General features: G+C 40.7%; 1 protein-coding gene across 1 annotated transcript in view; it reads right to left on the bottom strand.

Annotated features, from left to right (window-relative positions):
* Nucleotides 1-14,465, bottom strand: part of WDFY4 (WDFY family member 4) — a 148,688-nt gene that overhangs the window by 53,336 nt on the left and 80,887 nt on the right. Inside the window, exons 43-46 of the mRNA XM_065638992.1 lie at nt 7,396-7,544; nt 6,148-6,268; nt 3,615-3,700; nt 2,551-2,613 (exon numbers count right to left, since the gene is read on the bottom strand). Of these exons, the coding sequence (XP_065495064.1) occupies nt 2,551-2,613; nt 3,615-3,700; nt 6,148-6,268; nt 7,396-7,544 (419 nt within the window). The remainder of the gene's footprint in view (nt 1-2,550; nt 2,614-3,614; nt 3,701-6,147; nt 6,269-7,395; nt 7,545-14,465) is intronic.

The following is a 14,465-nucleotide window of genomic DNA, read 5'->3' as shown; positions in this document are numbered from 1 at the left end:
TTGTGTGCATGTGTCCAGTGAAGGAATCTTCAAAAAGATAGGTTTTACTAGTAACTCCACTCCCACCACTAAGCCCCAAACATTAGTCCTGTTTATTTTCATAGGATGAGACACAGTCAAACTAGCCCCATTTGGAGGAAAAAGAACAGGCCTGGGAACCTTCTGCTGTGGGTGGCTGCCACCAGCCCCTCAGAGAACCTCAGACAGGCACTATCAGTGTAGCAACCATAAGCTCATTCCAGTTCAGCAGAGGCAGCAGACACAAATGTTATGCTCACAAGTAACTAAGCAGTGCAAACACAATGTTTAGAGCTAAACAACCAGTGATCTTGTTTGCCATCGAGGGACCACACTCTGCACAAGCAAGTTCTCTGGGATTTTGGGTGCTATACCTGGGTGCAGTGATCTCTAACTTGCATGACACAGTCAGCACCACTACCTATACTCATTGTGCTTTATGTGCATCTGAGTCTCCCTCCAAGGAATGTACAGAAGGGAGAAGGGGTAGGGAAAAGATTGCTCTTTTTATATATCCTGGGCATATCACTTAGGCAGTTACTAAAAAAGTCACCCTCTTTCATGATCTAAGAATCAGCCGGTAAATTGATGAAATCAGGTCTGGTGAGCTTTCTGTTCACATGTGCACCTGAGCGCATACATTCACTTGCTCAAATCACATCCCTAGGGCAGAGAGTGCTGACAGCCTGCAAACAGCAATATACAGGTACAAGCAATAAGCAGATTATAAAAGTAGCCAAGCATGATGTGAGAAGACATGATGGCTGTGGCTGTAGTAACATATGGTGACAGCAAATATTTAAGTATATTTAAATGAAAAATAAAGTGCCAGGGGCAAAGCACTCAGTTGTCCAGTATCATTTTTTAAATGGCTACAGTAGAGCCTGTGAGTCACAACTCCTATGCATTATTCCTATGGACTAGGTGGAAAAACTGATATGGGGTTTCCCAGAAATGCTACTACCTCAATGTCATATGATACACCAAACTAGTAATTTCTTCTTTCAGCTGTGCAATTATAAATAATCTGTCTGATCAAACAGCTTAGTGTGTCCTGCCTCCCTGTCCCAGGTAGGGCAGGAAAAGTCGGGATGCTATGGAAGATGGGCGTTTCCCCCTAGATACGGAAAAAACCCCTTGTGCTGCTCTTGCATTTTTCTAATTCAGAAGCAGCTCCACTATTCAAAAGAGGAAAAAGTAAATTGAAGTCCTCAGTCTTTATGTTCCCAGACTGGAGCTTAGTAAAGGGAAGCATGCCCACTGGGGTCATTTTCTCTAACTTTGCACTTAAGCACCACTTTTCTGGGACCATTTTATGTTTATTTTATTTGAGCTCATGCTGTAACATGGGCCAATAAAGCTATGCCAAAAGCCTGTTACATTCTCAGAGTGATTAAGGTGTGCAGGGTCCTCTCTCAGCCAATGGAATAAAAAATTTAAAAAAAGGCAGAGCATTATGGGATTCAGGACAGGCTACTTTAGACCTAGACATACAGCCTGCTTCAATCTCCAAGGTCAAACATGAGTGAAGTGTTTCTCACAATAATCATAAGCCCAGCTAAAGCCCTAAGTTCCTGTAGCCATAATGCATCTTATGTCAAGACATATCCACCTGTTGAGTACCCAGCAAGCAGAGGGAAAGGAAATGCTAGGGTGAGTTATTGGTTTCTCCACACAGAACACACATCATGCTCCATAGAGCCAACCATTACCACTGGCATAGATTAGGCTCTAGCCAGAGCTGGTTGCACACTAAACTGATACTTTTTGCAAGCTGATGGCTGGTACTCAGGGACGGAAATGTTCACTTACAAGACGGTTAATGGTCTACAACAGGAAGAGTGCACATTAAAAAGGAGTACAGCTGACACAGGCCACAAGAACTCATAGGGGCTATCTGCCCCTCAGGTCTCAACAGTATTCCAGTTTCCAGGCAATCATTTCAGAGGAGACCAATTAGGCACTTAGGGTTGTGTTCCTTGCATACCCAAATTGAGAAGAGTTACAGGTATGCAAGTAACTCAAGGTCAGCATGGAACATGCTCTCAATCACCTCCCACTAGGGGAAAACATTTCTTTTCCCATAGTAGTAAATCTGAGGGACAACAGTTGGAATCTCCAGTGCACAGCTACTGTAACATGCTAAAACATCCATGTGTGCATCTATTGCTGTCTGCCCTAACCACACAATAAAGAGGCCATTATGCAGAAGCATTATGGATTAGCTCTAACCTCACCTCACTGACTGTCTCTTTCCCACATTAACCATCTGTGTAGAGTCTACCAATAAGTCATATTAAGGAGATAATAATTATTAATCAACTATGCACATTCAGGTACTCAACACATTCTTCATGTCATCATACTGTGGATGCTGTACACTAGAATGATTTTCAGAGTTCTGGGGAAGCCTTTGAATCTTTAGAACAGAAAGTACGAACAGGTAAGTTTCTAGATTCTTTTTTTCAGGTGCAACTTATTCACAAAATTGCACTTGTTATCTACAGTTATCCAATGTTTCCCATGTTTTACCTTATATTCAGGGACTCTTCTGTTATCCCCTTTGACTTCAAAGCAGGTTGGAAAGAGCAAAATCTACAGGAGAAATGAAAGGTCACATCATAATTATTTAAATGGCTATCTGTAAACATTACATATGTATATAATGTATATCATGTCCTGACAGAAACTTTCTTCCTGGAGGACGCCACATCATTTTACTGAGACTCGAATCTAGGACAAAGCTGCAAGACGACACAGTAAAAGCATGTATTTAATATTAGAGAGTTGCCTATGGGCTGGATAAAAGCAGTTTCTTTCCCAAACAGGGCCTCAAATTGATATATATGGCTATGGATTTCTGATCAGGTGTTTTAAGGCACTATAAGTTAAAGCCAGAGTATGAGAACCCACTCAGACATTTATCTAGTAAAAATGGCAAAAAGGAATACCAACCCATGTCTCAGCCATTTCTATTTTCACTTTCACTGGGAGTTTATGATGTCAGATGTAGTGAACCCTCGAAATACATAGGTCAGGTGACCTTCAGCTGAGGGGCAATACAGGCAACTGAGAATCAAAACTTTATCTTGGAACTGCCTCTGCAAGATTCCCCCAAGAGGTGTTTGTCAGAGCTCAGAGACAGCAAAGACAGGGATAAACATAGCAGCTGGCTCTGGGGCAGAACCTGGTGATCCTAAGTAGCCACACTATGCAGCCAGTTTAGAAAGGAAGAACAGATAAATCTGCATTGACTTTTTAAGCAATACTCCATTAGAAACTGTGCAGAGCTACAATTGCAGTTTCTTGAGATGCAGGGACATACAACGCACCACAGGGTGCTAGAAGAATCCTACACATGCATTAGCTCCCTTGATAAATCAATGGCTGTAAAATGCTCTGAAGAATTCACGGGTCAGCAAAAGGAAGATTTCGTAGCTTTACTTAAGTATAGCCTTTTAAAGACCAAGGAGCCGCAAGTGAAGAAAAAGCCCTTGGGGCAGCACAAGACAGACATCTGAAGCAAAGGATAAATAGGGGTGATAGACTAGGAATGTCATCTGGGTGCTCACATGTTATTATGAAGTAGTGCTTACCTCTTAAATATCTTATTTCGGTCACTGTCATGGAAGACAAGAAATCTGGAGTAACCATTTTTGAGGAATATTTCCAAGGCAATCTCCTGGAAAGGTAAATAATTTACAGTGTGAAGCACTGCAGAGCAAAGCCTAGCACTGCAGAGTCCATCATGGTCTGACCAATATTTCACGGCTTTATAAAAAAAGGCTTTAACTTTATATAAAATGTGAGTAAGTGTAGCAAAATATGCCTAATATTCCCAGTGTCTCAAATTGTAGGAATGGTCCTATGGGGTTCACTAGGAGTTCAAATGCTTCTCTGAAGCAAAACCAAACTCCAGATATTGGTTCCATCATCTACCTCCTCCTACTGCTTCTGAAGCTTTTATATCTTGAAATCTCAATGTGATTCACAAAACACTAATAGCATTAACTTCTAATTAGGTGAAAAAGATAACATGAAAACAGGATGCTAAATAAGAGTTTCTTTTAAAAAGCAACCATACTGCTTTCTAAATGAATAGTGAACTCAACAGAAATTCTGAAATAATTTCTCCTGACTAGAAGCAGCAAAGGAGGAATGGGAGTTTATGACATTTCTCACTGCAGCTTTAAACATTTAAAGTTGAAAACTTCATCCCCTTTTTTCTCACAATGTCTCCACACATTATTATGTTGGGCATTTGCGTATAATTCTATTATTTACTCAGTGAGTGGTCCTTTATTCCGCAAAGTCGACCAAGTAAAACTATAAATAATGTGTAGTGTCTAGGAACCGAGACATGAGTTTCAATCCAAATGTGGCAGGTGCAATACAAACCTAGAAAAACATCACAATGGCAACTGCCTCATCCATGATTCACAAATGAAGTATAAAGCAGAAAGGTAATATGAGGTCAGCTATGACAATAAACAGCTTACAGCATTTGCTCTGAAGCTCAGCTTTCCAAATCACGGCTGCTCAAGTGTCACCATTACAAAATCGGGCTGTGTGGTTCCACTGTGCTGTGCTCTGAGCCAGGATACGTGCATGAACAGATTATCAGCTTTCTGAGGCACAGTAGCTGCCTGAACAGCTGATCCACCTGTTCCACGGGGAATTAGTTTTCTTCTTTTTCTGCAATGTTTTTTCACTGGAGCCCCAGTGCAAGAATTTGAGAGCCTGATACAGATACCGGAGTTTTCAGTTCACTAATTGAGCAAAGATAAACACTATCCCCCTGCCCCCACCCAAAACCAACCAACCAAACATAAAAAACCCCCACCAAAACATCAAAAACAAACAAAGAAAAACACACAAAATTCCTCACACCAACAAACCCCATTCCCATTCAAAGACTGTTTTTAACACATCTCAGTTTCTCACTTTGAGACACACAAAACATTTCCATTTCACATTTTAAAAAAATACATGCATACACAGACATGTGAATACATGAGAAGGCAGCAAGATCCCACTGGCAACTTTGATACTATTCACAAAACAGAAGAGGAGGTGACAGTTCTGTTGTTCACGTTGCTCACCAGTGATGTAAGAAAGTAAGCTTCATACAGTTACTCAAAACAAGACTTAACATTCTTATATATGCTCAGAAAGTGACCTAACCACTGAGATATGCTATACCCTGAAGCAAGTCTCATCTACTAAAATTGTCCATTTTGCATGCATAGTTAAATATAAAATAAAACAGGGTTGAGACATGGATGAGTGCCATACTACATGATATAAGACAATTATCAACCCCATTTTCTCCAAGTTTTGAGTTTTCTGAATAATATTTTAATTCTCTGTTGAATCTCAACTGTCCCAAATTGGATCCAAAATAACAGGTAATCAGTTATGGCTGCTTCAAAACTCCATATTTTTGTCAAATTAAATCTGTGCATTAGTCTTTAGACTGTATCAAAACCCTCTAGAGCAAGTAGAGGCTCTGGTGCAAGAAGCACTAGCTACAACTCTTCTGTGATTCTCATCACATGCTCATCTAAACCAGACAAATCTAAAAGAGTACCAGGCCACTGGTAATGTGTAGTTTCTCAGCAGTGCAGCTAAAGGCACAGAGGATTCAAATCCTCTGCTCCGACTTTTGATTCATTTATTGACTCTCATGCAAAACCTGAAAGTTATTCCAAGAGACCCAGGATGAGCATGTTATACACACTCATAATGCACTGAAGTCCAAAACTACAGAAGTCTGTGGGAGCTGACTATTACTGAAAGTCAGACACTTACTGGGAGCTTCCATCTAAACACAGGAAATTGACTTCAAGTCTTACTTTCAAAAACATTGAGATAAACTGTGAAGAACATCGTTAGCCTAACAACTAATGAGCCAACCTCTCCAGTGAGGGTGCTTAAACACTCTGGTGAATATAGGAAGGAGTTTGTATTACGAAAGGCTAATGAAGCAATGACGGGAGTAAAAGCATTTTGGGACTCAAGCAAAGAAATCTCAGCAGTCTTAGTAAAAATTGTGCAAGTAGTTTTCAGTCAGATGTCATTACTGCTGTTGCAGCTTTCCCTCAAATGACCAAGTATGTTAGTTCTTACCTGCAGAAGAAAGCGCATCAGATGAATCTCTTTTATATCATTATATGAATAACGGGAACACATTTGGTCTCCCACAGCATGATCTTTATGACATAAGTTGAAAATAAATGGATCACTAATGCTGGAAGAGAAAAATATAAAGAAAGAAAAATTAATTTGAAACAAAAAAGATCAGGAGAGCCCTCATGAACATCCACGTCCTCCCTGAAGTAGAATAAAAATACTAAGAGATAGCAAGATCAACTGGGGCATACATGAATTGAAAACAAAGCTAAATAATGAAGGCAGATTTTGTACTAGTTCCTGAAATAAAGAGTCTGTGGAGGCTACGGGTAGGAGTTATTTTACTGCATGCAAATAGGCATACAGCAGTGTTTCACACACACTGATGTCTGAGAAGCAGCAAGGGAAGGAGCTGGGTGGGAGAACCTGAGAGCCTGGGTCAAGGGCAAGCATCATATGGACACAAAGCTATTGTAAACAGCACTTAATTGGAACTAACAAATAAGTAATTACATCATTACTACTTTAGTTGTGTACATGTATTGCAATTGCTATCCACAGCTTAGCCCATAGTAGATCCCTTAGAAAAACAATGCAAGCTTTTACCAGACCCAGTCCAATTAATGCTTAGGTCACCTGATCAGATTGACTGATATTGGACTTGGTAAGAATCGGATGCAGAGCAGACAGTCAGGGAGTAAAAACACCGAGTTACTCCACTGTCCCACTGGGCTTTGCACATGAGCACACAGTATGCACAAGGAGCTAAGTCTAACAGACTCATTTTCAATATTGATCAGTTTCAATAAATCATGAGTCAAAGACGATAGCAGTGTGCCAAATATTAATTACGATTCTGCCTTGGAGAAACAAACAAAAACTTATGAGACAATGAAGCTAAAGGCTCTTGTAATGACTGTACCATATGAATAAAAGATGGGAGGCAGTCAGAAAGAAACATTAACAACACTTCAAAAGAATTGAAAAACAGCAATGTGTTGGACTGCCCACCATCTCCATCTGTTGGAGCTGGAAGTCCTTGTTGCACTTCTAAAGCCTGTGAACAAGCACCTATGTTAGCTATATTTAACATTCTGTGGACAGATGGAAAGCATGGCAAACTTTTTGCTATGCTATAAAAATATCCCTCTTCAAATTACCCCCAAAGTCTGTGCAAATTTTAGGTATCCACATTCCAATACTGACGTTAATGAAGCAGATCTCTTGGAGGCAAGAATGACTTACCTGGACAAGCAGTGACGTGTACAGTAGACTTCTTCTAGAGGAGACAACACAAAGCACTCACAGATGTAAAAGTGCTCTTTGCCAAAGAGTAGCACTCCTTCCAACGTTGTATGCCCCTGTACAACTGCCACAGAGCACTTAAATGTGACCTAGTATGGAATCAAGCATCATGAGTCCAGGAGTGGGTAACATAAGAGACAGAGACAGCAGGGAGCAAGACCCAGTGTTGGAGAAGGATATGTTCAAACAAAAACATCTGCCATCTTGATTGGCAGATCTACAGGGATGCAGCCACAAAAATCATCATATGACTGACAGTGCATGCCTTTGTGGTAGTGGGAGGGTCTGAAATCCTTTTCCCCCCCACTAAATCTGTTCCTTATCCATCTATCTGTGGCTGTATTTAGCGACATCACTGCAGAACATGAAGAGCTTGCAAATGTTGCAGGAGTTAGCACTGCAAAACCCTGTTAGGCAGCAATACATACTACACAGGCAGGGAGTTGAAGTGCTGAGGAAAGAAGTAACTTGTACAGCATCATACAGAAAAAGAGTGCCATGTAATAAATATGTATTTAGAATATTGAGAAAAGTCAAATACTTTTATTTGGATCTCAGTGAAATCTATACTTCAAAAAATCCTGCAAAGGGATCGCAGGGAGCAACGAGCAAGGAAAGGATCTAATACTCTTGGTATCTATCCCACCACGGACAGCTGATCAGCATACTATGGATTGAAATCTCAGTAACACAAGACTACTTGTATTGGCACTTCTACTTCCTATGTTATACAGAAGGCCAGTCAAAATATATGAATCTATGATTCTAGTTGTCTTTATTTAAAAATATAGTTAAACATTCTGGAATAGTTAAAAAAACCCCTCCCTTAGCATCTCTAACACATGTTCTTTTTCTTTCTCCTAAGCAAATTAAATCGGACCTTAAACCAGAGGAATTTCTAACCCACAATTTAGAAGTGTTGGGAATTTTTCAAAAAGGTAGTTCTTCAGTTATGTATGCCAGTTCATCGGAAGTTTTCTTGCAAATTGACTGGTTTTGATAAAGAAAAATGGAAAATACTTTTTTTTCCCTGGAACAGATTCTATGGCTGAGAGATGATATAGAAAAGGAAATAGATGAATAAAGAGACCAGAAGAGCCCAACAATCCAGCAAATTGTGTGGGAAGGGGAAGCTTAAAAGTTCTTATTTTAAATCAAGCAGTAATTCATTGCAAAAAAAATCCTTAACATTTATAGGGATTAAGTTCTTTACTTTTCTTGTCCGTAGATTCAATCTCCTATATATACTCCACTCCGAAAGAGCAGTCCACCGGTTAGCAGAGTCAGCTGGGAAGAGCAGAGTAACTCACTGCTGTGCCCAGTTTGAACCAGAACTTTGAAGCAGTGTCTCCCACATTCCCAGGGAAGGAGGCAGGAACTAATCATCAGCCTAGTCTGAGATGAAGCACCCTCTATTTGCAAAACTCCCTTCAAGCATTCATACTATCTCCAAATCATAACACACTAATATCACCTTACATACTAAGAAAACTGCTCACTGCTGAGCTCCCCCTGTAAATCAAACACAATCCTGAACTACCCACAATCCAGAAATGAGTGTAAAATTTGCAAGCTGAGTCAATCCAAAACTGCAAGGACCAGAGGGCTGCGTACGAGGGAGTAGATCCAAGAGTTATTTCCTTAACAGCAGAAGTTTGCTGGTTCAGAAATCTAGTGCAAAGTTCTTAAGAAAACCAATTGAAAAGTATGAAAAGTATCATGAAGTTTGTTTTTTCTCTTAAGATCTCAATAATCTTACCTCTAGCAATCTTCATAAGAACAGTGGCCTTGTATTATTTTCTGTGCATGCAAAAATGACCCAGAAATAGCATTGGTTCTACTAGATCATGTCATAAATCATTGAATTAAAATCTTGCCTCTATATTCCTTTTTTTTTTTTCACTGAAAAGCAATTATTTTACCAACAAAATGGGGTTTTCATTTTGAAGTCAGTTGAGTGGGCACAAAATGTGGTTTTCATTCTAGGTTTAGAAAATTTTTAAAAAAAACCCTGGAAGATTTCTGTGGGTATTTTTTGATGAAAATACCTTCAATCTCTTTCTTCTCTAAATTATTTCTAAGAAGCAGCCAGCATTTTTTCATCACCTCTCCTGCAGATCCCACAGGAATGCCTGTCTCTGTGGTGACATGCCAACCACAGAACTCTCAACCCGAGTGCCTGTGTATGTGCCATTATGTGGTTAGAGACATGTATGCTTGCACTGAGAATACTGGGGAATTCTGCTCACATTAGCAAACCACAGGGTTTCCTGAAGTAATTAAATAGCAGAAAGATTGCTTCTTCCCAAAAGGAAGGTAATCAAATATTGAAACATCAGGCAGCTGTGTAAAATAGCTAAATGGACACAAAAGCTGAAATCCAGTCTTCTAAGAAATCCACCTTGGCAAACCCAGTCCATATGCCAGAGATCACGTGTGGTTTTGGGAGGCACACTGATTGTGAAGGAGACCTGCTTACAATCACTAATATGATTTGGCACAAATAATCATTTTTTTTGCTCCACCTAAGGCAGGACCAGGGCACGTTGTCAGGCCTTGTTGCCCAACGAGCAGCAGTCACCAGTGCCAAATCTATTTCTTCAATTTTATGCTAACACCCCCAACAGAATTAAATACATCTGCACTGTTAGAAATACTGGAGCCCTTGGGCTGAGTCCATTCTCATTTGGAGAACTGGGCTCATTTTATTCCAGGTGAATAATAAAGATCTGACAAAGAGGTATACTAGAGAACCCCCATCAGGACAGTCTTGTACCTACAGTTCTGCACTGAAACAAGCAGCCTGAAATTACCATAGATTAAATAAAAACTTTCCTTTTCTGTCAAAACAGAACTGAATCCCATTAACCAGCCACTAGAATCATTAATCAATGAAGCAAACATGACATAAAATAATTGAATAATTACCTTCTAATGTATTGCCCAAAGCGCTGCATCTCTTGATAGCTCTATTCATTCAGACGCATGAGGGAATTAAAGCTAAAGGCATGTGGGGTTTTTTTCTTTTTCTTGTTTTTCTGAAGAGCTGTTTGTAAATATTTCAGTTACCTTTAAGAAAATAGCTGTAAAAGCATATCTGCTCTAGAGGTCAAGAGCCAGATTTCCAAAGGAATTACATGCCTGAAGATGCAGTCTTGACACTGTTTCAAAGACCCTGGAATTGTTTAGCTGTCTACTCCTGCAGACTCCAGTGGTGTTAGCATGATGCCTCCAGGGAAAAATACAAAGCAAGGAAATTAAAGTCGCAAACCTGTGTCACTGGAACACACCCATGTCACACAATCTCCTGAGCATAGCATTTTTACAGAATAAGGACAGAAGAATGGCTACTCCAAGTCAGTTCAGAGGTCCATCTAAACAACTGTCCTACCTCCTAGTAACAGAAGCTCAAGGAAAGAGTGCAAGAAACATGCTAGGTATGGAGTGATTCTTGATCTTCATATACCTTCTCAGCAACCAGTGGCTTAGGGACTTCCTGAAGCCCCTTCTTCCTCCCCATTGTCACATCTCATGTTTCCATATAAATACTCACAGCTGTTTCTAATCACTTGATCAGCAAAAGGTACAAAAACTTTGCAAAGTACACATAAAAAGCAACATATTCAGGTAGCATTGTATCAGGAATCAGAGGTGAAACCTGTAGTTACATACTCTTTCTGCCCTTTCTGTTGTGTATTGAGGAATCCCAGGGTGCATGAGCTATGAAGGACCTGTCAGTAAAGTAAGGTTAATGTTACTTAGGGCCACAGAGTTTAAAATGACTAGGAGTACATGAAATCAAATATGTTGCTTTTGCAATTTTTGCTAGGGAAACAGATCTGTGTTATTGCGATAAGTGAGAGCAATACTGGTCCACTTCTCTGTGCCACTCACAAGATCTTTCCCGCAATGATTGTTAGTTTGCTTGTTGTCGAAGTCTGATCTTATTTTGAATCTGTCACACACGCATCTCATTAATCAAAACTTGAGAATACATGACAGGTTGCTTCATTCTCTCCAGCTGCTTGATGACCAAAGGAAACTAAATCTACTTGACCTAGTCTTTAGTGGCAGGGGCTCTAGGCTCAGGTTTGGTCACATTTGAACTGTTACAAACATTGGATCAAATTTCTTCTGTTTATACTTGAGTGAAACCATTGCAATTGCTAGAGAGCAAGCCTTGCAGTCACAACTTTACTTTGGAAGACCCAGGACACATTATTTTTTGCAGGTAGCCTCCAATCACCCTCCCTCCCTTACTCCACTGGGACAAAAACTCATGTGAGAGGTGTTTCTTCAGCATGCACTTCTCAGGTTCTAACAACTTCCCAAATGCTGTAAGGTAAGAATATCAGATATTTAGGAGAAAGGGGGGAGCAGCAGAAGAATGTTCTTTTATTGTACATGGCCATGAACACTGGAACTGCTCTTGTCCTTGCTTTCTGTGATGAAAGCTGCCATCTGTCCCGGCCCATCACCAGCCTGAGAAGCTAGCATCCCTTAGCTGATGATGGCATCTGGAAGCCAGTTCTAATAGGATTGTTCTCATACCTCTTGCACACCCAGACGTCTCTGTCTCACCCCAGGCTCCTCTCAAACAGAAAATACTGCCAAAAGCAAATATGAGCCCTTGAATTTCCCCTTAGGTCAGTTCACTCAAGTTCATGCCCTTTCCACTTCTCCTATAACTCTGTCAGGAATAACCACAGCAAAGTCTGCCTGCTCCTTTCCCTGTTGCATCATTCTACAGAAAGCAACTAACTGTTAGCGGATCCACTGTGCTTGCTTGAGGTGGTAATCAAGACCCTGAGATTTGTTAGGAGCTCTGCAGAGATCCAGGGAGCAGCTACAGCCTTAAAATTGTAAGAGGTTTTTGATGAATGAGAACACACATGCACAAAAAGAGAACCACCTAGAAGCGGATGTAAAGGGGGAACACTAGGAGGTACCCATGGAGCACAAGAAGCATGGTGAAAGAACATGTCCAAAAGATCAGAAATCTGACTAAAGCTGCTGGTTTTTTGTGGTTTATTTTTGGGTTGTGGGGGCTTTGTTTGTTTTTGTGGGTTTTTTTGTTGTTGTGGTGGGGTTTTTTGTTTGGTTTTTTTTGTTTTTTTTTTTGGGGGGACACAGCATGAGTCAGATCTTGTCCTCTGCACCTCTGCACAGTTGTTCACTGAGCTGGGGTAGGGGTGAAAGAACATGGGCTAGGAAAGGGGCTCCCAGCAACCTCTCTACTGCAGGAGAAACCCAGATAGGGCAAGTCAGAGGAGTAGTCATCTGCAACGCATTGTTCTTCAGGTGCTCCGATCTGAACGAGCGGAGTTTCAGCGCTCCTCCCTGCAGTGAGGTAGCCATTACAGTCTCTGCTCCCACAGCAGGGAGGGAAGAGGTGAAACTGCAGCACAGGAAAGAAAAATAGCTTGTGCCAAGGACTTGGCTTCTTAATCCTCTGCTTTGACCACAATAGTTAGTTCTTGTTGCCACTCCACATCACCCTATGTGAAGTTCTTTACTGCTGCATCCTCACACTGGGATGAAGTGTAAGAGTGTTCCCATGAAAACAGGCTGCCTTGATGTCTTTTGGACATGTTAGGTATGTGTAGTGCCCCTAGAAACACTGGCTCCACCAAGTAGATTTACTGCTCAGCCAGTCCTAGATGCTGAACAATATATCTGCTCATCTGCTCCCTCTTTGAACTGTGCATGTTCTTTCATCAGCTCCCTTCCCCCAACCATTGATCTCACTCCCTCTGATTTATGCTAGTCCCTTATTGTCCTTGGCATCTCCTGTGCTCTCTCCAGCCCCACCTTCAAGGAAAGGCGCTGTGCCCAGATTTCTGCTGGGCCATGCCCTCTCATTAACTTCAGATTTATTACCCCAGCTGTTTGGATTTCTTACCACCTTGAATGACTTGTTGGCAAACAGAAGTTTACTTTTCTCCAAAATTCAGAATTTCTACACCAAAAACATTCCCCAAGCCTTCCAACACTTTCTTCATCTATTACGTGCTAACCACACATTAACAACCTGGCAGGAGTACTTTAAGCTTGTAAAGATCAGGGAGGAATCTCACAGTTGGGAGCTCAGGTTGCAGCTATAGGAATTCAATCTCCCTGTCTCTGCTAGTAAGTCAGGGTTATTTAAAGGGTTGAGCTCTGGCTTTTGGTAGGCAAGTTGATAGATTAGGTCACGACAGGTTCCTATTTGCCTTTCTCTTGCACAATTCTGCAGCACATGTTGTGTAACATCACCCACATTGCATAAAACCTCTCCTTCCATGCCTATAGTGCGTACAGTCTCAGTATACTGAAGATACATGCAAAATAAAACCTTCACCTGTACATGCTATAACCTTAATGGAGCTTCAGCAAAATGTAAAACCAAGGAGGCAGAGCATGGCAGTTCAGAGATTTCTGAGAGGACAGCCCTGACAGCAACACCTGTAAGTCTGCACCTGCAGTCTGATATATTCATCTAGTGAATTACACACATTGACTTCTATGCACAGGAAAAAAAACTTCCTATGCTTTGAGCATATACACATAGATACTATTTTACCATATGTACTGGTAAAGCAGAAGGGATAGTCTTATGACAAAATCAGCAAGTGGTTATGTCCTTAGAGGCTACAATTGTACAGGTCTGGCATTATTTTTTTTTTTATTTCTGGGAAATGCATTATTCTGTGGGTAGTTTAGAATGTAAACAAACAAACAAACAAACCAACCAACCAAAAAAGGACATGTTTAAAGGCTGTACTTAGCATGGTCTAGGTGTTGCTCAGAGTATGACTGCTCCCTCATATGATCAGTGTCCACTCTGTCAGACTAATCTTCACCACTCAGTAGCTTCTTTCCTTAGCCTATACTAAAACTGCATCCATTTGCTTTCTCCTTTACAGTCTCTTTCTCTCACAGTCTGAGTGATAAACTTATTTAATACTTAGAATTAATTTCACAAGAATGCCTAGATATGTTTTCTAGTCTATTTTGCAAGCAAGATAAAA

This window comes from Caloenas nicobarica, chromosome 7 (genome assembly GCF_036013445.1).
Source record: "Caloenas nicobarica isolate bCalNic1 chromosome 7, bCalNic1.hap1, whole genome shotgun sequence".
NCBI classification, from domain to species: domain Eukaryota; kingdom Metazoa; phylum Chordata; class Aves; order Columbiformes; family Columbidae; genus Caloenas; species Caloenas nicobarica.
This window is presented reverse-complemented; position numbering and strand designations above follow the sequence as displayed.